The sequence below is a fragment of the Mirounga angustirostris genome, unplaced genomic scaffold (assembly GCF_029215605.1).
Source record: "Mirounga angustirostris isolate CCGP_5_RB_7025 unplaced genomic scaffold, mMirAng1.0.hap1 SCAF_5, whole genome shotgun sequence".
In the NCBI taxonomy this organism is placed as follows: domain Eukaryota; kingdom Metazoa; phylum Chordata; class Mammalia; order Carnivora; family Phocidae; genus Mirounga; species Mirounga angustirostris.
Window position 1 is genome coordinate 12,381,196 of NW_026991713.1, and position 23,140 is coordinate 12,404,335.

General features: G+C 60.4%; 1 protein-coding gene across 3 annotated transcripts in view; it reads right to left on the reverse strand.

Moving 5' to 3' along the window:
• Nucleotides 1-3,472: 3,472 nt before the first annotated feature.
• Nucleotides 3,473-23,140, reverse strand: part of TOM1 (target of myb1 membrane trafficking protein) — a 36,654-nt gene continuing 16,986 nt past the window's right edge. Inside the window, exons 3-15 of one of the 3 annotated variants that reach the window (XM_045872634.3) lie at nt 21,297-21,375; nt 20,242-20,391; nt 19,790-19,924; nt 19,541-19,687; nt 16,627-16,743; nt 14,560-14,693; nt 12,877-12,910; nt 12,465-12,558; nt 11,487-11,607; nt 9,645-9,720; nt 5,551-5,610; nt 4,468-4,507; nt 3,473-4,384 (exon numbers count right to left, since the gene is read on the reverse strand). In XM_045872634.3, coding sequence (XP_045728590.1) covers nt 4,221-4,384; nt 4,468-4,507; nt 5,551-5,610; nt 9,645-9,720; nt 11,487-11,607; nt 12,465-12,558; nt 12,877-12,910; nt 14,560-14,693; nt 16,627-16,743; nt 19,541-19,687; nt 19,790-19,924; nt 20,242-20,391; nt 21,297-21,375 — 1,351 coding nt within the window. In that variant the 3' untranslated portion in view covers nt 3,473-4,220. The remainder of the gene's footprint in view (nt 4,385-4,467; nt 4,508-5,550; nt 5,611-9,644; nt 9,721-11,486; nt 11,608-12,464; nt 12,559-12,876; nt 12,911-14,559; nt 14,694-16,626; nt 16,744-19,540; nt 19,688-19,789; nt 19,925-20,241; nt 20,392-21,296; nt 21,376-23,140) is intronic. The other 2 variants (XM_064590652.1, XM_064590651.1) reach the window with 2 other exon arrangements.

Below are 23,140 nucleotides of genomic sequence, written 5' to 3' on the forward strand. Positions count from 1 at the left end.
ACGCACGGCCACCTGGGGTGGCAGCCCAGGCCCGTGAGTGGCACAAAGGCACGGTCGCAGGAACTGGGCTTGTCCTGGAGGCAGCGAGCGCCCTGGAGAGCTGGGGTCCCTGGAATGACCCGGGAGCCCGAGGCCCAGTGCCCCTGGCGGGGTGTCGGGAGCAGAGGCTGTTCCAGAAGGAAGGGGTACCCCCGTGGCAGTACGTAGGGGGTACTTGGACAGGGGCTGGGCTACTTGTCGTCTCAGTGAATCCTTACCACAGCCCCCCGAAAGAGCAGCGGCCACAGTCCGTTTTACAAGCGAGGCAACGGAGGCACAGAGAGGCTACTAATTTGCCTAAGATCACAGAGCTCAGGAGCAGCCCGGCCTGGATCTGCGGTGAGGACGGTTGGTGAGGCTGGATGCCGACACTGCGCTGAGGGACAGGTAGGGAGGTCAGTGTCGAAGCCCAGGGTGGGGTTCTGGAGGCCCCGGGAGGCCGGGAGGGAGCGCGGCGGGTGGAGGCTCTGCCGCAGCTCTGGGGTGTGCTTGCCACAGCCCCCAGGGGCCGCCTCCTGGGAGCCCCTTCCCCTGCCAGCGGGCTGGGCTCCATTCAACTTCCCCGTGTCCCTGGCCTCGTGCCACCTTCCGAGGCAGCTGGGCCCAGCAGGAGCGGCTGCTGCCTCATTAATCCTGTCCCACCGCCCCCGTGGCCCCCGCCGGCCGCTGGTCCTCTTTCCTGGGGGGCCGCGCGACTTCCGGCCGCTGCCGAGTGACGGCCCGGAGCCTGGGCCTGGGCCTCAGACACAGCCTCCTGCGGCAGCAGCGGGCTCTTGGGGGGAGGCTGCCCTTGGGGGGGTCCCCCCAGTGCTGCCCCCTGCAGGGGGAGCCCAGAGACCTTCCTGCCGGGCCCTGCCACCCGCCCCGGCTCACCTGTGCAGCCTCAGGCCGTCCCTGGCCTCCCAGCCCTGTCACTGCATCAGTCTCCTTCCTGCATGCAGAGCAGCACGTGGTGCTTTTGTATTTGTCTTTGTTGCCCCCTTCCCTGCCGAGTGACCCACCGGCCTGCCACCAGGCCGGTCACCTCGTGCTCCCAGCGCTTAGAACCACGCCCGGTGTGCAGCCGGCGCTCGGGGGATCCCACACACAGGAAAGAACCAACAACTTGGCCGCTCTAGCCATTAACTGGGCCACGAGCCCCTGGCGCCAGCCACAGAAGGTCCCCTGGGCTTCGGGGCCTGGATCCCCATAAAATCACCATTCCCCACAGGGGACCCCTGAAACGGTGCTGTCACTCACCTGGGGGACAGATGAGGGAGGAGGCAGGCAGTGGGGGGTGAGTCGGGCAGGGAGGAGAGGCAGCAGTGCAGAGGACTCTTCCATTACTTAGTGGGTGACTAGGCAAGTCCTTGCTTCCCTGAGCCTCAGTTTCCCCACCTGTAAGCAGCGATCAAAACCATCGACCACACAGGGCTGTCGTGACTGTGGAAAGGCCCAGGCTCCGCTGAATGAGGTGGGGAGTGCTGGGGGAGCTGCAGGGGAGAGGGAGGGAGGTCAGGCCTGGGGACAGAGGTCTGCGAGCAGCACCAGGATCGTGTGTCCCCCGTGCCCTGCCACGTGAGCAGGCATGCGTCTGTGTGTGTGTGGCCGTCAGCGGTCCAGCCAAGCCAGGAGCAGGGCAGTGGTCCTCTATGGTTGCCATAGGACTCTTGTCTGACCCGCAGCTGCCGCCGACCTCGGCCATGCAGGGGCCAGCCGGAGAAGGTTCGTATGCCGCTGGAGGTGAACTTCTCCCCGCGCATGGAATCAAGCACACAGCTCAGCTCAGTGCCCGACGCCGGTGGCCTGCCGTGTTGTTGCTGGCCGCCAGCAAGGAGGGGGCCTCTGGAGACCATGTGCTGGCGCGAGCGCGGACCCAAGGGGGCAGCGGGGCTAGCGACATAAAGCCGTCCGGGGCCATTCGGAGGAGGCCAAAGTCGCCAACACCTGGTCCCCTCTGAGTGCTGGGGCAGGCTAGGATGGAGGGGGTGCTGATGCCCGAGGGGAAGCAGGGAGAAGTGGTCAAGCCAAGCCACTCTGGCTTCCTCCCAGCTGTGAGTCAGAGCAGCCTAGCCAGGGCTGGCAGGGCTCCACACCTTGGCCTGGGGGACACGTGCCCGAGGACTAGCCCGTGTCCAGGAGCCCCTTAACACCTTGTTTAAAACCAGAGCCTTCCCGTTGCCCAAGCTCACGCGCAGCTCAGATGTGCAGGAGGCAGGAGGGCAGCTCGAGTCTGGACCAGCCGAGCCTGGTATGAGTGGATGGCGAGGGCCCAGGGGGCCTCTAGCTCACCGAAGCCATCCGACCAGGCTGATGGCTGGCTGCCCGGGGCAGTGGCATAGCTGCTCCCCCCTCGCCCCCAAAAAGAGGTGGTTTAGGTTGGAGAAAGAAATCAGATGTAGGGTGCGGCTGCCACCCGCCTCCAGGCTTGGCTTCTCTGCAAGCTCTGAAGCCTCGCCCAGACAAGGAGACCCCCGCCTCCCCTGCTCAGGGGATGGACAGGCCTAGGGCTGTCCCTGGAGTTCCTCGCCCCACCTCCACCTGGAGGGCTGGCAGGGCCCGGTCTCCTGCTTGCTCAGCTCCAGGCCACCCCTCACATCATAGGTGCTGCCTCCCTGTCACAGATGGGAGCCCGTGGCTGCTCAGAGGCAGACCCGGGCCACACCCAGGCCCCCCTGGACCCCGGCATTCTGACTTGTGCTCTCTCCCACAGGCTGACCTTTCAGGCAGGTCAATTGCTCCACCAGAGGGCTGGGCTATGAGGGTCCAGCACACGCCTTAAGCACTGACTCTCGGGGAGCCTGGCGTGGAGATTCCAGACTGGGAAAGGTGGTTCCCCAAGACCTGGAGCTCTCAAGCTGCCATGTTGCATGACCGAGTAAGAACGGACACCCTACGCCTGGCCTGTGGCTCAGCTCCCCGAGCTGTGTGCCAAGTCACCCAAACTGAGCCTCAGTGCTGCCATCTGGAAATTGGTGACAAGGTACTGATGCACGAGGAAACGCCCAGTACACGATCAACGACTGCATCTCCGCCATGTTTTCTGGGCCGGGGCAGCTCACGTGACCCACTGAGTCAGACTCAGCATCTGTAAGATGAGATGCTAACTTTACTTCCCCCGGCGTTTCGTGACACCTCCACGAGCCCACGTGGATGCCCGCACTGTCTACACCTGCTCCCACGTGCCTCTTGTTGCCGGGCAGGAGCTGGCCTGAGGCACGGCAGGGTGGAGGTGCCCTTGGGATGGAGGGATGCCACTCAGAGAGCGGTGCGGCCTCCTGGCAGGGCAAATCGTGGCTGACCTGCCCGTACCCAGTGACAGGTGTTGCTGGATACCCCGTCCTGCTGCTCGTCCTGTACCGTCTGCAGGTGCCCGTCTCCTGGACGGCCCCCAGCCCAGCCCAAAGCAGTCCCCGCAAGCCACTTCCCAGCTGGAGATGAACAGAGTCACTAGCAGGGTGCTTTTCTACCTTTAATTGGGGATACAAAAGGCACCTCTCCCAGTACGAGGATCGATCAACAGGTGGGTGGGCCCAGTGCCCGGTGGAGCCCTGCCCGGGAGGAAGAGAGGAAGGTTGCAGGAAAAGGCAGTGGAGGTCGTGGGGGGTCACAGGTGCTCCAGGCAGCCCCAGACGCCTCCCCTTTGCGGCCTGGGGAGGTCTCACCCCCACCATATGCAGCTTCGTACCTGGACAGCGTGCAGCTTGGCAGCCCCCTCAACAGCTAGCCAGAGCCCTTGGGCTCCACGAGGCGGGTGCCGGGGAATGGCCCAGGGCCTGTGACAGAAGCTTCTGCTGTCCCCAGCCCCTAGCCGAAGCCTCGGCTGACAGTGTGGGCCCCTCTGGGGATGGGTCCAGGGAGGGGATCACCCAGGGCAAGGAGTCACACCGGGGCGACCAAGCAGTCAGCCTGTCACAGGACCTCCCACTTCTCAGCAAAGTAGTGGTCGGTCGGGGTAGGGAAGGAGGCAGGAGTCGGCCGAGATTCCAACGTGGAACTGACCCGTTACCCCAGTTCATCCAGCTGCCTCTCCACAGCCCAGGCAGCGTGGCCCAGCCACAGCTGGGTCAGCCCATACTTGAGGAGAGAAGGGGATAACAAGCCATCCTCAAAGCAGCCTTAACACCGAAGGAGGGAAAGAAGCCCCGGCCAAGAGGTGCGGGAGCAGCAGGGGCTTGAGCTGCAGGCGCCAGGCCCCACGCTCATAAGGCAAACAGCTTGTCCTCATCTTTCTCTTGGGTCTTCTTTCGAGGGGCAGTGCCACGAGGGGGCCCTGGGGGCCCTGGGGGCCCCTCGGCCGAGGGGCTGGAGAGGTTGGGCAACCGATCAGCTGCTTTGGCCCGTTCTTCCAGGAACTTGTCAAATTCTAGAGGAACAAGAGAGGGGCTGAGGGTGGGTTCTGCGGCCCCGGGGTGGGGGGAGGAGGGGCAGGGGGCTAGGGCCTTCTACCTTCGCTGGTGACGCCCTTGGGCTCCTCTGCGTCATTCCCCTGAGAATGCAGAAGGAGGCAGAGGTTAGCCAGGGTGGTCCTCCAAGGCAGGCACAGGCTGCTGAACCCCAGTGGGCCAGGCTCAGGCTCTGGCTGGGCCCAGAACCTGAACCTCAGCCCACCCCTTCCTGAGCTGCAGTCTTAGGTTTTGCCTGACTGCTCTGTGCCTCAGTTTCCTGCGTGGCAAAATTGGTTGTCGGGAAGCTAAAATGGAATATTACACAGAACGCCAAGCCCAGTGTGTGGGGTGCCATGGGTCCTCAATAAACACCAGTTCCTTTCCTTCCAGTGTGTAGAGGGTGGACAGACTTTGCCTTGTGGTGGGAAGGGACCCAGAAGCGGAGACCACGCAGGCTAAAGTTGGGTGGGGGTGCCTTGTGCCACCACCCGACATGGACCCTTGCCTGACCTCAGGCAGAAACACGGTCTTGGCCGCCGGCAAAAGGCAGCCTCTGGGCCTGGGAGCGCTCAGGCCCTTGGTCTTTGCTGCCCAAAGGTGAGGCGGCAGATGCGGGGGAAGGAGCCCTGGACGGGAGGGCTGAGGCTGGTCACCCCTTCTGATCCCTGGGGGCCGCAAGGCTCTGCAGACAGCCTGGACCCCTGCTTCCTCCTGGGCTCAGCAGGCCTCCTGGCTGCTCATCAGCCTCCTGATCTGTGATGGGGCTGCCGGTGGTTTCTCTCGGACAGGTGCTGGAGGGCTCCCCGGGCTGGTGCAGGCGCAGGGCGCAGCGTGCTCACGGTTACCCTCAGCCTGGCCTGCCTTCCCTCCAGCCTGCCGAGACTCCCGGGGACGCACAGTGGTGGCACGCTCAGAAAGGGTCCGCTCCAGCAGCTGTGAGGCGTGCAGGGCCCAGGCCCTCCTCTGAAGGGAGTGCCCACCAGAGGGTGGGGGGAGGTGTCCCACGCTGATGCTCCCCTCCCTGCCAGCTGTTCGCCCTGCCCCGTGACAGTTACTTCCTCGTGAGACGAACGGGAGCCTGGGGTCAGCTGGGTGAGGAATATGCCTGAGCCTCTGTTCCTGGGCTGGGCGGGCCCTGGCTTACCACGTCCGTGGACAGCCACTGCTCGATGTCCTCCATGAGGCAGGCCTGGGTGACAGGGATCTGGAGGGAAGGGCAGAGGGTGAGGCAGTGAGGGGCAGAGCACTGGGCGCCAAGATGGAAGGCCTCAGCAGCTTGGAGTCCACTGGCTGGCCGGCTTATAGCTGTCACCCGCCCCCCCCCCCCCATGAAATGGGGCCACACACCCTTCTGGGGAGGTCAAGATCCTGGTAGCCCCTCTACCATGGCTCCTGCCAGCTCCCTCCCCTGCTGGGCTGGGCTGTGGGCAAGGGGGCTACAGGGCCACTAGGCTAGGCAGGGCGCAGGGAGGGGGCTCCTAACAGCTGGAGCACGGACATGAGGAAAGAACCAACCCCCCCCGCTGCCTCATGCCAAGGGCGCTGAGGTGGTGCCGGGCATCAGGGCCGGGCCTAAGCACAGCTGCTCAGGAGCATCCGATGGAAGAGTATCTGAAGCCCGGGGAGGGGCCGGCCATCAGGGGTGGGGTAGGAACGGCTGCGGGGCTGGAGCAGCCAGCCTCTGTCCCCGCGGCCCCTCTGCAGACTCAGAGCTCCCGTGTGAAGGGGCGGAGAAGCACCAGAGTGCAGGGATGTGCCCAGATGACCAGACCAGGCCAGGCTGGTGCGCTCAGGTGCTGGGGCTACTCACGGGGCCTTTCGCTTTGTGCTGCCGACGCACGGGCTCTGCCACAGAGCCTCGCACACAGCGGCGGGGGGCTTCCGTCTACACTGGGAGAACCCAGTGGGGGGGGTTTGGGGACAGAGTCAGAGACCGCAGTCTGGCTCGGTCCGTGACGCGGAACCTACTGGCCAGGCCGCTGCGGGGATGAAAGGAGGGGATGGAGAGAAGGGCTCGCACAGAGGGGGTGCTCGAGAAGCCCTAGTTACTATTCACCTCCTTCAGGCAAGAGAGGGAGACTGACAGTCTTTCCCCAGCCAGGCGGGCTCTGTCCCCAAGCTCTGTCCCCGGCACACGAGGAGAGCCCGGAGCGGAGCAGAAGCCCCCTTCCCAGCAGCGGCAGCGGCGGCGCGTGCTCTGGGCTGCCCACACCAGCCCCCTCTCCCCCTCAGCTCTCTGCTGCCACTCAGCCCAGCACCGGCGAGCCCCAGTCACCTCCCGGCTGCCAGACGGGCCACCTGGGCCTGGCTTCCGAGGCAGGAGCCGGAAGTGGGCACCGAGGGGCCGTGGAAGCAGGAGCAGAGGGGGTGGGACGGTGCCGATGCTGGGTGGGGGGGGCACCCACAGCACCCCTTGTTCTTCTCTGCGTCTCACGGTCCTGCCCCCGCCAATGGCACCACTAGGTGGGACCCCTGCCAGTGGCAGCCTCCGCTCTCTGGGCTGGCCGGCCTGGCCTCTCCTCACCATGCCTTGTCTCCTCATCCAGGCACTGAGGCTCTTCTCACTGCTGCCTCCCATCTGGGTGAGGAAAGGTCACGCCGAGGGTGGTGGGAAGGGCAGGGCCAGGGCCGCTGTGTGCTGGCAGCCTTCTCCACCACGGACGCCCCTCTCGGGTCGGCAGGCCGATCACTGCCTTAGGAGGCCGTGCGCGCAAGTGTCTGGGTGTGGGCGTGCACGTGCGTACGCACACCTGTGCAGCTGCTGGGCTGTGGTGGCAGTTGGCGGGGCGGGGGGGGGACAGGAAGCAGCAGAGGGTGTCTCACTGTGGGATGAACCACAACGGCCCTGGGACCCCAGGGTCCTGAATACGCTGGGCAAAGCTTCTCCTCCCTTTCCAGAACGATCCTGGGGGCGGGCCTGTGCAAGCTCAGAAGGGCGGAGTAGGCAGCTGTCAGCCCGTCTGGTGCCTCTGCAGCGATGCTGATGGGTGTCCCAGGATTAGAACACGGGCTTACCCAGTCCCCTCATGTGTATCGATGGGCAACCGGGATTCTCGAGGACCCCAGAGATGACTGGTGCAGAGACAGGCTAGAGTCCTGCCTCCCCGACCCTGGACAGACCGGCCTGGAGCCAGGAACTCGCTGTCCAACACCCCCGCGACTTGTGGAGCCCGGGGGCAAACCCTGGCTGCCCCCAGAGCTGGAACTGGACGCCACGCTGCACCTGGCTGCTTGGAATCACAACCTGACAGCTTGGTGGGAGAAAGCCTTACCAGCACCCAGCCAGACGTACCCACGTCGGGAGCAGGTGTGTAGGGACAGTTTTGAGAACATCATACCCTGATCTAATGGAAGCCGCTTAAATCTCTCGAGGGATCAGCGAGGAATAAGCAATCATTTAGCAGCTTCTGCTCTTGTGCAAGTGGAGCTGTGTGTACGTGACCTCTTTGGGGCCGTGAGGCCGTGTTGGAGCTAGGAGACCTGGGCTCTAGTTCTTGTCATGCCCCCGACACGTGTGCCCCTGAGTCGCTGTGTGCCCTGGGCCAGGGACATCTGTCCTGGGCAGCAGCTCCTTCATCTGCCACTGGAAGGGGTTGGCTACGAAGTTAGCCTCTGCGCATGAGAGGCCAGGTGGCCCGAGAGGGAAGAGCTTCTAACAGGCTTCCAGAGTGTTTGGATTCATCTGGATTCCGGGCGCCAGATTTTCTGGAGTGTTCCCCCCTGTTCCTTAGAACTCTGCAGGCCATCTGGGGCTTTTACTACCAGCTCCAGCCATGGAGCCAGAAAGACCAACGGCCGTGAGATCTTGGCAAAGGACCTCGCCATGCTAAGCCTCGGTTTTCCCATCCGTAGGTGGGGGTAACCATCCAGCAGCGCTGGGAAGATCAAATGCCTCCCTACGTGCCAGGTACCACGCTAAAAATGTTACACCTGCTGCCTCCCCTGGCCTGTCTCTGGATCTCAGTCTTCTCACCTGTCAAAGGGGATAATAACACACCCTAAGGGTTTGTGTGAGGACTCAGAAAGGGGGATACGTAGAGGGTCTGGCACAGGGCACCGGCTGGACAGATGCCCGCTTACAAAGGAAAATCACGGAGGCTCTGAGACACGGGTGTGAATGCGCTCTGCTTGGAGCTAGCCACACAGCACGCTCGGGGGACGTGTCACGTTCTAGCTGCTCCTGCCTCCACAGAGTACCACGTCTTGCTCTGCTCTCACTTGGGAAGGCCTCCTGAGATGCTGGGGACGCCTTTGGCGAGTCTCTGGGATGCCCCACCCACTGGCATACTGGGCAGCTTCCGCCTCCTAGCTGCTCTCCCAGCCTCCCACGCTGGATCCTTCTAAAATGGACAGATAAACCTTCCCTCTGCTCAAGACTGACCATGGCCTCCACCTCACACAGTGCTCCTGGCTGCCAGAGGCCCTCTGGTCCCTGCTGCCTCTCAGGCTCTGTCTCCCGTCACCTAGTCCCACCCTGGCCTCAGAAACCTGTGCTGTGCCCGGGCCTCTCCTCTGCCAGCCCTTCACCCCTGCCTTTCCGATTCCTGGGCCCTGCCGTTTCTAGCTGCCTCCCAAGAAGCCACTCTGTCCACTTACTGGAATAGGAACTCTCGCCGCCCCAAAGGCATCCAGAGACAAATTCAAAGGGACGAGAACGGGACCTGGAGTTCTTGCCAAGGGGGAGGGGCCACCCAGAGAGCGCGCTCAGTGCCGGGCACGTGGCTCTCACTCTGTACGTGGCCAAGCACTTCGAGGGAACTAAAATGGTGCCCCTGGATGCCTCCCTGCAGTTTTAGGGTCTGTCCTCTGGTCCTCTGTGTCCACACTCCTGCCAACAGCGGGGCTCTAGAGAGGCGGTGAGGTAGAGTGTTGACGGAGCTCAAACTCTGCCAAGCACCTTACACACTCCCTGTCACACATCCTTCTGTAAGCCACCGTACAGGTTAGCCACGTGCCTCAGGACACACAGCCAGCAAGCCATGGCGCTGGGATGGGAACCCAGGCTGTGGGAGTCCAGCTTCCCGGCCCAGACCCAGGTGCATCCGAGTCCTTGCTCCAACCCTTCCTTGCTGGGTGAACTTGGGCAGATGACTTAACCTCTCGGAGCGTTGCCTCCGCTGTGTGATGGCAATTACCACATAAGCGGCAAAGGGCCCAGCACACGGGGCAGGGACACCGGTGGGCAAGCATTCCTTGGCTTCCCTTCTGGAAAAAGTGGCCGCAGGACCCTCTGCTTACCGCTCCAGTGTTCTGCTGTCGGGCATCCAGGGCTCCCGCCAGACTATCTGCTGCTTGGGGGGCTTCGTATTTCACCCTGAAACACAGAAGCCACCGCCACCATGAACACTGCCCTTGCTGTTCCAGGTATGGCGGGATCCAGCTGGGGCCTAAGGGAGGGGCTCCGAAGCAGGACAAAGCAAAGAGGAAGTCGACGCTAGGGCACTCTCCTCTCTGTGGGCTGTCTTCTGCTGTGCTGGAAGCCAGTCCCCAGGGAGGGCGTGCAGGAGAACCCATGACTCGAGGACGTACAGGATGTGCCCTCCCCCCAGCATCTCATGCTCTCCTTGCCTCCGAGCCTTTGCACACACTGTTCCTATAGCCTGAAACGGTCTTCCTGCCTCTCATCCCCGAGGTCCAGCCCTAAGCACCCTCTGCAGAGTTGCCAGCCACCACGCATGCGTCCACAGTGCCTGGCACGCCCCTCCAGGATAGCGGTTAGCACTGCATGGTCTCCCCATGAGACCGCAGGCTCTGGAGAGTAGGCGCCGGGTATGCTTTTCTCTGCCCCACCCAGGGCCCTGCTTCCGAAAGGAGCGATGGCACAACAGCGAGCCTCAGCCAGGCTGGTGGGCCAGGCCAAGTGCCAGGGGCTCTCTGGCACGGCCCGTGTGCTGCCTGCTGGGGCCCGGCGGGCGGGCCACCCTCCTGGCTGCAAATCCCACTGGACTCATTAGCTTCCACCCACACAGCGGCCTCACAGTGCCCCAAACTCCATGGCAACCGTGAGCTGCTGGTCCCTGAGCACCGGAGCTTGGGAGTGCAGACTGCTCAGACTGAAGACGCAGCTCATAGCCCAGGCTGCCTCTGGTCAGTGGGCAGGGCTGAGCAACCTCACTGAGCCAGGCCAGCCTCTCAGATCTGACCTGGCTGTGGTGTGCAGAGGGCATCCCTGGGCCCTCGGAGGCCCACTGACAGTTCCCAAAGACAGGGCAAGGTGGGGAGGCCAAAGGTCATTCAAATGACCAGAATGACCACTGGGGAGCCACGGGCAACTGCTGAGGGGATCCCTTAATCCAGAGCTTCCCTTGGCTGTAAATCCTGGCTGCCCAGAACTCAGTCCTGGGTCCTGAGCAAAGGGCTGAGAATACCAAGCAAACTGCTTCCCCTGACAAGCCTGTATGGGGCCAGTCTTGAGAAGCTGAGGCAAGGGGCTGGTCTGGGCTGCTGAAAGCACCTCCCTGAAAACACTGTCCCCAGGAAAGGACAGAACCCCAGCTCTGGTGCGGAGGGGTCAGATCTGAGCAGAGCAACAGGGACCTCTGGGGGAAAGTTAAGGGTGGCGAGTGATCACAAGAAATGACAAGTCCCTGAGGTTTTATCAGGGATCTTCCCTGCCTGCCTTGGAGGGCTTGGTGTGTGGCCTACAGTGTAGTGGGGAGGTGGGTCGGGCTGGAGACGGTTCTGGAACCAGCAGCCTTGGGCTCTCAACCTAGTGCTGCCACGTATCAACGGCCTGACTTGGGGCAAATGACCCAGCCCCTCAATGCCAAGGCTTCCTCCTCTGATCAGATCATGTAAGACTCTGGCACACAGTTGCTCATCAAACCACAGGGGTCCCTTCCCCCTCCCAGGCCTGCCTGTGGGGCATGAAGTCTACCTCTTGGCCACAGGGCTGTCCGGGCCACGAGGACTGATCTAGGGAGTAGGAACTCTGCCGTCCTGAGGGGTACAGGCAGGGGGCTGTGTGTCCTTCCACGTGGCGTGCCCAACAACTGGGTTCAGGGACCCAGAGAGGCTCTGCCCTAACAGAGGGCAGCCCAAACTGTGGAGGATGGGGTGGGGCGGGGGCAGGCCACTCACTCTTTCCGTTGGTCAGCCAGAGAGCTGCCCCGGGTCAGCGCAAACATGTCAAACTCGCCTTCCAGTTGGCCAGAGGCCTCCAGAGACTGCAGGCCAGCCCTCACGCTGCTGGAGCCCAGGTCTGCAAGGACAGAAAGGCACGTGAAGGGCCCGCCACCTATTCCTGCACACTGAGCAGGGGCTGAGCTGCCAGGCCCAGGGATGATTCTGGAGAAGCAGCAGGGTGGGGGGTGGGGACAGTGCGGGCGTAGGAGGGGGCAGGCCGCCTGCTGGCTGAGGGACCGTGGGCACGTGACTTGCTCTCCCTAAGGAGGAGACCCAGGCCCCCTTCCAGGGCAGCTGTGCGGACAGCAGGTAAAACGCGGCCCAGCGCATCTGGCGCAGTACATGGCTGAGCAGGGGGTGGGAGGTGAGACGTGCGGCTAAGTTTTCAAACAGCCTAGCAGCAGGGCTTCTGGGCTCTTGACTACTTCCTAGGGCTTGGCACAAGCACGCAGCCAGCTGTAGGGACACTAGTCGCAGCGATGGTGATGGCGACTGCTGGCGTGCTGGGGGCGTGCACCCCGGGCCCGGCGCCGGTCTAAGCCCCCTTTGCGCGTGTGCTTACCCGGTCCTCACGGCGACCCTGCCTGTTACACGGCAGCGAGAGGGACACAGGGCGTTCAAGTGACTAGCCCAAGCTCGCCTGGATGGCTCGGGCCACAGAGAATTCAGTGTTGAGGGGCGACCACAGAGCACTGGGCTTCTGAGGTCTGAGGGCGCTCGGGAGTTGGCGGGCTGGGAGGGAGAGCTCCACGTGTTCGGTCCTGGGCACCCAACCTTGCAGTGGGGGTCCGGCCCAGCGAGGTGAGGTCAGGGCCGACCTTCTGCTGCTGGCACTCCAGCTCCAACAGTCTAACAGGAGGGCACCCCCAAACTGCAGCGGTGCCCACAGCACCATAATGTGCCCTCGGCCAGAACCCCCCACACGGCACTTACTCATTCCCGCCAGCTGGGACGAGAGGCTGCCGGTGGCCGCCTGGTCAGGGCCCATGTCGATCAGGTCGGCTGCCGCCTCGACCTCTTGTGGGGCCTGGGGAGAAGGGAGATGCCACCGTTGCTCGAGGATGTGCCACGAGGGCCCCAGCAGCTACGACTGGGAATCAGCCCCACTCTGCCTCTAGCTCAGCAGCACCCCTGGGAGGCTGGGAAGACCCTGGGGCATCAGCTGGTGGCAGAGCCTTAGTTACCTTAAAGGAACAGTGACAGAAAAAGTGAGAAGGGGACTTCTCTCTGGGCCTGGATAAGAAGGCACATCCTATGCAGGATGTCCAGGGAGGGAGGTGAGCACAGCCCTCCTCTTCCTTCCCATCAACACGGGCATGATCTGGTCCCAGAAAAGCGCCTTTACCTTGCCGGTCTGGCCTGTTCGGAACCGTTCAAACCTACGAAGACAGAAACAAGGCGGGTCAGAGAGACAGAGAGGCCCCTCAGCACAGCCCAGCTCTTCACGCTGCTGGCCACCAAATCCACGGCAGTGAGTCACGATTAGGGGGACCGATCCAATTTATGCCTGCTGTCCCCAGGGAACTGTTAACAACAGTGCCCCTTGTTCACTTGCCAGTCTGTCCCACTTTGAATGATCAATCATCTGGCCCCTTGTCATGACCAGCAGTAAATGAACCAACAGGAATAGGCTAGAAAAGAGGAAAATGGGGATGCACAGCACATGGCAAAGCTGAGTGCTGTTCTATCAAACATGTTCGGGGATTCGCTTACACACGTGTTCCTGTGTCACTGGCTCTCCGAAGTGGTGTCGGAAGACATGCATCTCTTATGCTGCTTCCTGGAGCCACTGGGACTAGCCTCCAGGCTGCCGAGGTGGCTGCAGAAGGCCGTGGTCTGCTGAGGCCTGGCCTGTCACTTACTGAGTGACCGTGGGTACGTCCTTTCTGAACCTCAGCCTCCTCATCTATTACAAGGGGACAGCGGAAGCTCCCTCCCAGATGTGAGGATCCAGTGAAGACCCTGACTTTAGGTAGGACCGTGAACTAGGAGGCAGCAGCCATATGTCAGGCCTGACGCCTGTGCGTGTCAAGGGGCCCTAGTCATCCCCAGATCGGGCCCTTGGGCCACCTCAGCCTACACCTCAAAATGGCAGAAAGTGACTCTTCTATTCCACTGGGCCAGGGAGCAGGAAGGGCTGGGCAGACGTGGCCCCCAGCAGGCCACCCCCCCTTCCCCTACTCTCCACTGACTCAGAATCACTCGGGGTCTGTTGCTGCAGAAAGACAGGAAATGAACGAAGGCTGGAGAAGGCTGGATAACTGTGTCTTGACCCAGACATCCCTGGTTGCTAAGTGCTTACAGGTATCACTGCGCGGACTCTTCGTCACCCCACGGGGCAGATACAGAGAGCCCGGCACCCCCTTCTCCCTTCTTTGGTAATAGCACCCGAGTGCCGTCTGGGGAGCAGCTCTTCCCCCATTTCCTAGGGTCCTGGTACAACCACCTGCAAGGGGCCCTCTTCCCTTCGCCAACTGGTGGGTACAACAAAGCTGAGCAAATCCATTTCTCCTGGGGAGCTGACTCTTGAACAGAATGACAGAAAGTGGGCAAGTGTCTGGGGCCCATTTCCTGATGGCCACACCCTAGGAACATGGTCTGGGAGTTTCTGCCCTGAGACCTCCGAGCCAGCCTGGGATCTCTCTTTCCCGCTCTGCTGGTGGGACTCGCTGTTTGACTCTTCTTTGGACTCTGAAAGCTCTCCTGTCCGTAAAGGCTATTCTCCTCATGAACTCTTTCCTGCTTAAGTGAGTTCGTGTAGCGTGCAAAGAGCCAAAGTCAAGTACGTAGCGGGCCCACGGCAAGGACAGAGCAGCCGCGCGCAGGGACGCAGCGGCAGGGCACGCTCGGGCCTGGAGAGCAGCGGTGGCAGGCTGCGTGGAGCTCATGCCCACCGGGGAGGGAGAGAGCTGACGGCACGCATGTCTGAGAGGGCGGCGGGAGGAGGCCAGACGGTGCAGACAGGCCGGCCGGGGAGGGAGCGGGCTGGGGCACTGCCGGCCAGAGGCCGGGGGAGGTGGCAGGCTACCGTTCATGGCGCAGGAACACATTGTTGAGGTTGTCATTGACGATGAGCAGCTCCTCGGTGAGCTGCTCATTGGCGATTCGGGGGATGAGCTCCAGGACCCGCTGCTGCATGGCTCGGCACGTCCGGTTGAGCTCCTGCGGAGGGAGGGGGAGAGATGGCCTCAGCCCCTGGGCCCAGAACGCGGCCGTCGCCGGGGGCCGGGCCCCACAAACGCGCTTCTGGATCCCGCCGCCAGTGTCCTACGCCAACAATGAGCACAGGGGAGACAAGCTACAGGCGAGACGGTGCGTGCAGACTTCCCGCTGCCGCCTTTGCTCGGGTGAAAACCAACAGTGCCAGTGGTCGGGGGGACGCACCGCAACTTTTCTGGGTGATTGGGATCTTTTCGTAACCGAGACATAAAAACACCAAACCAGACCTCTCCAGCTATTATCTGCAAACCCTGATTTTGAATTTTCCCTAATTTTTTTAAAAAAGATTTTATTTATTTGAGAGAGAGAGAGAGAGAGCATGCACGTGTGTGCAGGAGCCAGAACACGAGCTGTGGGGAGGGCAGAGGCAGAGGGAGAAGCAGACTCCCAGCGGAGCATGGAGCCCAACACGGGGCTCAATCCCAGGACCCTGAGATCATGACCTGAGCCGAAGGCAGGCGCTTAACTGACTGAGCCACCCAGGTACCCCTTCCCTAATTTCTTTTTAAATACTTTTTACTTTGGACTAATTTTAGATTTGCAAAAAAGTGGCCAAGACAGTAGAGCTCTCCACTCAGCTTCTCCTCAGGTTGGCGTTTGTCAAGACGAAGACATTAACACCGACCCAATGCTACGAACTCAACTCCAGGCTTTCTTCAGTCTCGCTGTTCTCCGACTAATGTCCTTCTGCTCCAGGATCCCACACTGCACTCGGTCGCCGTGTCACTGACTGACTTTTAACTGGTAAATTATATATTTAAACTCTCTTTGGGAAAGAGAAAAAAACTAAACGCCACAGCTGTGTAAGTTTCTCATTTGTAAGACGGACTCTTTCTTCAGGTACCAGCCACTAGGCGGCCGGGTGCCTGGGTCACGGTCTCAAGGTGCAAGGAAGCGGTCGGCTCTTTTCTCCCACAAGCACCGTGAAGACCAGACGCTGCCCCACTACTGACTTTGGTTCTCTTTTGGACCGTTACCCCCACTCCTAGAATCTCCTCATCTGCCTTTATCGTGGGGCAGGGCGGGCCCGAGTGACTTTCAACACCCTATGGGCCTCCCTTCTCTTCCTCCTGTGACCAAGCACACTTGTGGCTTTGTCCCCACTTCCTCACCCTCCTCGGAGCAGAATAGCAGTGGCCGGACCCAGGCTCCTGGGTTCGAATTCCAGCTCTGCTGCTTACGAGCCATGTGACCCCGGGCACATTACGTGCCCTCTCTTCGCCTCAGTTTGCTGACCTGGGCAACGGGGATGATGACAGTACCTACCTCCTGTGGGGGGTGGTGAAGATTAGGTGAATGACTGTACATCAAGTGTCTACATCAGAGCCTGGTGCACGGGAAGTGCTCATTACTTGTGAGCTGTTACCATGAAAACGTAATCACTCACACCTGGTGGCTCCTGGGCCTTAGGGTCCCCCAGCTTTCTTGGTAGCGCTATGAACTGACCTCCACAGGTAGGGTAGGGCCTTCAGTGGTCCCCAGCTGGGGATGGGACGGTGGGAATACTGTGTGACACGTGGAGCGAAAACCCGTGGCTCCCACCGGCCCCGGGGGCCGGAGACCAGCTGCCCTCTCCTCCCCAAGCTGGCACTGCTCTCACACCAGCCTGCTAAGCTCCGTACTCTGAAAGGGGGAAATCAGAACAATCTTACAGATGAGGATACTGAGGCAAGAGAAGCTATTCTGTTCAAACCAGAAAATGCTAGAGCCCTGAATTCCAATGCAATGGAGCCCAAAGTCTCTGCCCGGTTTTGATCTCTCCCACTGTGACCACGAAGTTCTGAGTAAGCTGTGAGAACTGTAGCGTGGCTGGGGAAGAAATGTGTGTGGGCAAATGCTGGAGAAGTCACCTGGGGGCGGAAGGGTGCCTGCTCACCTGTAGCAGCTCCAGGTCTGCAGGCTCTGCCTGGGTGGGCACCAGCTCCGTCAGCATCTCCGACATCACCCTCACGTTCCCACTCACCATCTCGAGCTCGCTGCGCAGCTTCGCGATCTGAAATACACCGGCGGCCCTGGTGAGCTAAGCCAGGGGTCCAGAGCCACTGTCGCTAGCGAGGAGAGCCTGGCACCACGAGCTGGGGTGGGGTGGGGGGGTACCCAGAGGAACCGACCTGCCAGTACGCTCTAGGCTCTTGAGCCACAGTCCTCGGTGGGTTGCTCCCACCACCCTGAGACCCCCTTACAGAGGTGCTACCAACCGTTACCATCTCCAAACTGGGGAGCCTGGTTCAGGGAAGGCCAAAAGCAGCGGAGCTGAGAGTAAATGCACAGAGTACGGCTGGAGGCCGCCAGCATTCCCTGGGCCCCAGGCAGCAGCTAACAAGGCCCTGGAGGGCAGCTCCCTGCCACGGGGAGAGGGGACAATCAGCAGGCCTGCTTCCCTCCCTAGGGTGACAGGATATCACTCTGTCTCCTAGGACAGCAGGATTTTACTCCCCCGTCCTGTCCTGTGAGGACGGGATTTTGTCTTGCTCCTGGCCTGCTCCTCCTGGTCTGTTTCGGTGTCCCGGGCTCTTCCAAGCAGGAGTCCCAGTGCCACCCGCCCTCTTGAGTATGACACTGAGATTTAGCACTGGTTAAAAAGACGGTAGCAAGTTTTCAGAGACCCTTGGCTTGGGGAATCAGTGTAAATCAAGTTGCAGAGTCTCCACACAGGGGAGGTGGTGAAGGGTCTTATGCTGTGGGGCTCTGTGGGAAGTGAGGTCTCCTCAGGAGCACTATGGACACTGTGAATGTCCAGGAAGCAAGCAGTATGGAAGTTCTGAAATTAATCTGGACGAAGAACCCTTTGCCATGGAATACCGCATGGGTCTAGGATTAAGTGGCCTACATTTTGAGAAATGCATGTGACCCCGCTGATTCCAGAACAGGAGTGTCACTAGATAAATTCGCGATGCCTGTGCGAGCAGTGACCATTCACTGACTGCCTACTAAGTGCCAAGCATTTAACTTTTATTGCTAATTAAACTTCACCCCAGTCTTAGGAGGCACATATCATTATCCCAGCCTCTGCAGGTGAAGAAATGGGGGTGCAGACACTGCGGCTCACGGACACCTTCCAAACCCCGCAAAATGTTTGGTGTGTTTGGCCTATCTAATGAACACTCTCGGTATACATAAGTGGAAAGACTACTGACCACAAGCCCAGTGTGTCTGGGTCAGATGGGACCTAATTACAACGGAGTCTGGGAGTGATATCACTGCATGCCTGAAAGCCTTAACATGCCCCAGGAGACAAAAGGGAAGCTGGACATTAACTCCTACTCAGTTGGGTTTTGCAAACTGAGCAGGCACTGGATGTAATCAGTCTTAATCCACACAGATGCTAGACTTCAGGCAAATTGGTTAAAATCATAACCTGGTGACATAAAATTTAGATCACAGGGTGATTTTACAATTTTTTTTTTTTAAAGATTTTATTTATTTATTTAAGAGAGAGATTGAGAGACAGAGAGCACGAGAGGGAAGAGGGTCAGAGGGAGAAGCAGACCCCCCGCTGAGCAGGGAGCCCGATGTGGGACTCGATCCCGGGACTCCAGGATCATGACCTGAGCCGAAGGCAGTCGCTTAACCAACTGAGCCACCCAGGCACCCCTGATTTTACAATTTTTATATACCTTTAATTGTCCGGTCAGGAAAACTTTTCTAGTAATACTTGTGAGTCTGGGAGGTGATTTTATAACTTGCTATAAGGTATCAAATACGGAAGTCTCTCTTCAGATAGGCTGGGGTGGGAAGGGCTGCTGGGAGGCTTGTTCATAAATCCAAATGAGACAGTGCAGATCAGCAGGTGCGCTTTGGAAGGTCAAGTTTCACTTTGTTTCTGTCACACACCTGTGTCTCTCTCCCAAGTACCTTTAGCAGCTGAGCTTTCACACTTAGCGGGTATGATGGCTCTGAAGTTCTTAACACGCCTCAAAAGTGGGCACCCCAACCACGCAAGGCCTCCACCTGCATCCCAACAGCCACGGCTAAAATGAGAGCGCACTAGGGTGCTGAGCGTGCAACTCTTGATCTCAGGGTTGTGAGTTCGAGCCCCGTGTTGGGTGTAGAGATAGATAGATAGATGATAGATAGATAGATAGATAGATAAATAAATAAATAAATAAAATGAGCACACACCCAGCGCATGCTGGCCATGGCAGCAGACACCCCTTGTTGGGGCGAGCAGTCTCAGCAGGTGGCCTTGCCCCCCTGTTCCCGGTGGAGGAAAATGAGGGACAGAAGCTAGTCAGTGGCCGAGAGTCTCTGGTGGGTAAGCCTGCAAAGCTACTCACAGAGCCCTAGACTCCGGCCCCTGGAATCTCACACTACACCTCAAACCTTCTTCTTGGGGCTTGGTGGGAAGCATCATGGTGCAAAGGAAGGGTTTAAAAATTTTTCTGTGTGCAGATGGTTTAAAACTGTTTTTAGCCAGAACCTCTGTTCAAATGGAATCTTATTTGAGCACATAAACAAACCCCAAAAGAAAATGGAGATGCTGTTGTTGAGGAGGCCGCCTGCTGGGCACTCCCCACCCCCACCCCCTCAGGGGTCCTGCCTGAAGGGCTCCGCGCACAACACAGCTTGGCAAAGGGCTGGCCTGGCCGAGGTGCAGGACAGAGCCTGCTGGGAGTCAGGCAGACCTGAGCTTGAGTCCCACCACCATCTCTGATGAGCTGTGTGTGGCTCTGGGCAAGTGAGTTTATGTAAGCCTCATCTTTGAAACATGGGGCTGCTACGAGGACAGTACTTTTCAGACTGAGAGGGGCGCTCCCTGACCCTTGTGGCTCTCACTCAGGCTTGTTTACCTGCTCAGGGGTGGGTGTGATGGGTGTGTCACTGGGGAGTGTGGCCGGCACAGGCAGAGGGGTGGTGTGCGGGGTGGAGTCTCCTCCATGGCTGGCGTCCGTGCCCACTGAATTCGGCCCTGATGGCTCCTCTGAGCTGAACACGGTCTAGACGGCGGAAAACGGGATCAGTGAGGCCTGTAAGGGAGGAGGCAGCTCCCCCACCCCCGGCTCCCTTTCCCACTGCCCCCACCGGCTGTGTCTCCTCACCCTCTGGGGCGTGTGGATGGGTGACAGCATGTCCAAGTCGGTCATCGGGAATTCCAGGCCCTTCCTCCGCAGGTCCTCATAGACGGCCACCACACCTGTCAAGTCGGGCGAGCTGCGGAACGCGTCAGCCCAGGACTGAGAGGGGACAAGGGGACACGGCCAGTAACCACTGCTCACAGTCTCCCCTGCGAGCCCGCTTCCCTGCCCCCCCCGCCGCCCCGCCACTGGAGAGCAGAAATTCCCTCGCTGACTTGCTGGTCCTTGGACTATTGTGCCCAGGCCTCCCCACATGCAGAGCCCTCCAGTCAGCGGACGACCAAGACGGCCCCGCACGAGAAACAGATGGAAGCAAAGGGACACAGAGCAGCAATGGCAGGGGGCACCAGCTCTCCACCGGCAGGAAGCTGGCCCAGAGCTCGGTCCAGTGCACCTGCCCACCCGCCCGCGCTCACCTGGATGAGGTGGAGCACCTTGTCGTGCACGACGGTGGGCGGGTTGTTCTTGGGCAGGATGGTCCTCACCAGCACGCCCTCCACGAAGTCCTGGCTGGCTACCAGCAGGTGGAAACGGTGCCCGCAGTTCTTGACGCAGGTTTCTAAAACCTGGAGGCCGGGAGGTGCCCGTGAGCACTCATCCGCGGACGGGGGGGAAGGGGGTGTCCAGGACTCCCACCCTGGCACTCCGCCTCCATCCCAGAGGACAGGCTTAGTCCAGGCGGGGCTCCCTCAAGTGAGATCCTGGAACATGGAGAAGGGGGGGACAGTGCCCTGATTTGGGGGCTGGTGTGCTGGCTAGCGGCCCCCCTGCGGGGTGGCCTCCGTGCCTAGAGAAGCCTGCTCGGATGCCGTTTCCGAGGGGGCCACAGCCTAGAGGGAAGGTAGCTCTCTGAGTAGAAACCAAAGTGAACTTTCATAATCCTGTGGTGACCCCACAGGCCCAGAAAAAAAGGCACTGAACTTCCCTCCCCATTTCTGCTCCCACTTCCCGGCAGGAGGTGCCTTGCTCTTCCGGGGAGCTGGATTCACCAGCTGTAAGCCCTGCTCTCATCTCCACCCCAGCCAAGCCCCTCTGGCAGCCAGGATGCCCACTCTCGCCTGGCTTGTCCTCAGCCGCTGGCATTTGCTTTATGTTCATTTCTCAGGGCACCAAGTGCCAGTCAGCAGCACCCAGTGTGGCCTGCCAGGCTTTCTGCCCCGCCAACGCCTGGCTTCGCTGAGCTTCTGTGTCACCTGGCAGGTCCTCCAGCGCAAGCTCTCCGTGTCTGGTTCTGGAGGGATGTGGGCCTCAGTGTGTCTGCTCCCCATGCCCGCGGGCTGGAGAGAACTTTTCCAAATGGTCTCTCTTGCCGCTCCGTATCTGCTGGCACTGTAGACAGGACAGCGCTCTGCCCACAGACCTTTCCTTCCCAGCCCTTGGAAGAGGAGCCGCAGGGTGGCTGGAGTCCTGCTGGGCCTGGGGGACGTGTGGTTCTACCATGGATGGACAGACGGATGGATGGGGCACTCACCGTGAGAGCCAGCATCACCTCGTGGAAGTTCTTATTCCCTACGATTCTCTTCTTCACTGCTCGGAAGGCATCTTTGGGACTGGGCAGAAGAACAAAAGGAAGGATGCGCTGAGGAATGGAACCTTCTTATCCAACATGCGGGGCTGCCTACCTAAGATCAGGACTACTGGAACACGGGGATGGCTTTTACTTATCTGTCTTCCCTGTGTCCCGTTTCCTGTTGAACACACGAGTTCTAATCACAACACAAACTACTTGCACCAAAGTCCTCAGTAGATCATAAATACTTGGCAGAGATTCTCTGCGTGGACCCTGGACCCCCTGCACCAGAATCCCCTTCGGGGGGGAAGTGTGAGGATGTGTTAAAAATGCAAAACCCTGGGCTCCCATCCTAGACCCCTGAAGCAAGCTCTCAGGGAGGCCCCCAGGGGCGCTGTGTACATACTGAGGTTTAAGAACCAATCAGCTGCCAACATAGAGTCCCAACGCCCCATCCTGGCCACCTCCTCTCTCCACCCATCCTTCTACTTGGCTAAGTAGCCACACGTGCCAGCACTGTGCGGGGTGACGCATTCCCGGGAGACCCACATCAACGTGGGAAAGAAGAGGGGCCTGCAGTCGGAGTGAGTGGCGGCCGGGGAGGGCGGCTCAGGGCAGTCGTCTCTGAGGAGGTGGCATCACAGCTGGGTGTGAAGGACGAGATGGAGCCAGCTGCGGGGAGCAGGGGAAGGGGTTCAGGCAGAGGAGGGAGGGACTGAATGGAGGCCGTGCAGGGAGGCAGAGGGAGAGGCTGAAGAGGCCCAGTGGTCACGGTAGGGAGGGTGGATACACCTAAGTGCAGGGGGAGCCCTGAAGGCCTTGGCGGCCGCCTGCTCCCCCTGCCCCCCCGCTGCTCGTACCCCCTCGCCCTTGCATCCTGCCCTTCAGCACCGTGCAGGTGAAATCAATGTTGCCCCGACGGCTCTGGCCTAAAAGCCTTTGTGGCCCCCGACTTCCACGTCTAGCTGGTGAAGGCACAGCTAAAATCCGCCTTGCGCATGACTCTTTCCCAGTCCCCCATTTCCCTGGTGCGCACTGCCACACGGCCCCCACACGGCCCCCACCGGCGCTGCCCGGCTAAAGAAGCCACCTCCCAGAGGGCGGGGATGGGGTCCCCTTTTGACACTCTGCCTCCCCAGAGGAGCACTCTCCACCCACAGGAGCATAAGCAGCATTTCCTAGGCTGGTGAGTGGCCCCTGGGGCCTGTCCTGCTGTCTGCCAGGCATCTGTCTGTACCGTGCTGACCCCGTCAGGGGCAGGTGAGGGAAGGCGGGCGGCAAGCAAGGTGGGGAAGCGCCATGGAGGCCTATCAAGGCTGTGACAGAGAGGACACGCACCGTGGTCCCTGACGGGTGGGCCCCTGTCCCCGAAGTGTGAGGGCAGTTTGCAACCCAATGCCCTGGGGCCCCTCCTCACCCTCGGGACTCCTCGCCTGTGGCCACTTCAGCTAAAAGGACTTGTCCCCGCCTCTCAAAGCGTGGCCCAGAGAAAGGGCATGGCATTGGGAATCAGAGGTCCCGGCTTAGGTGCCCCTCTCCCCACAAAGCACTATCAGGCTGAGGGGGACCTCGCTGGCCAACTGGGTTATCCCAGTGAGAAATGGAGATGGAAGTGAGGTCTACTCTGGCTGTAGATTCTGATTTTCCGGAACACAGGCCTTGTCAGGCAGTCTTTCCCGATCACCTTGGCCTTCACACCACATCCCACCCTTCCTGGGTTTTCCTGAGGACAGTGACCCTGCTTTGCCTCTCTGCTCCCCTTAGGACCTTGGGTTTATTGCTGGAAGAATCTAAAAGAGCTTTAT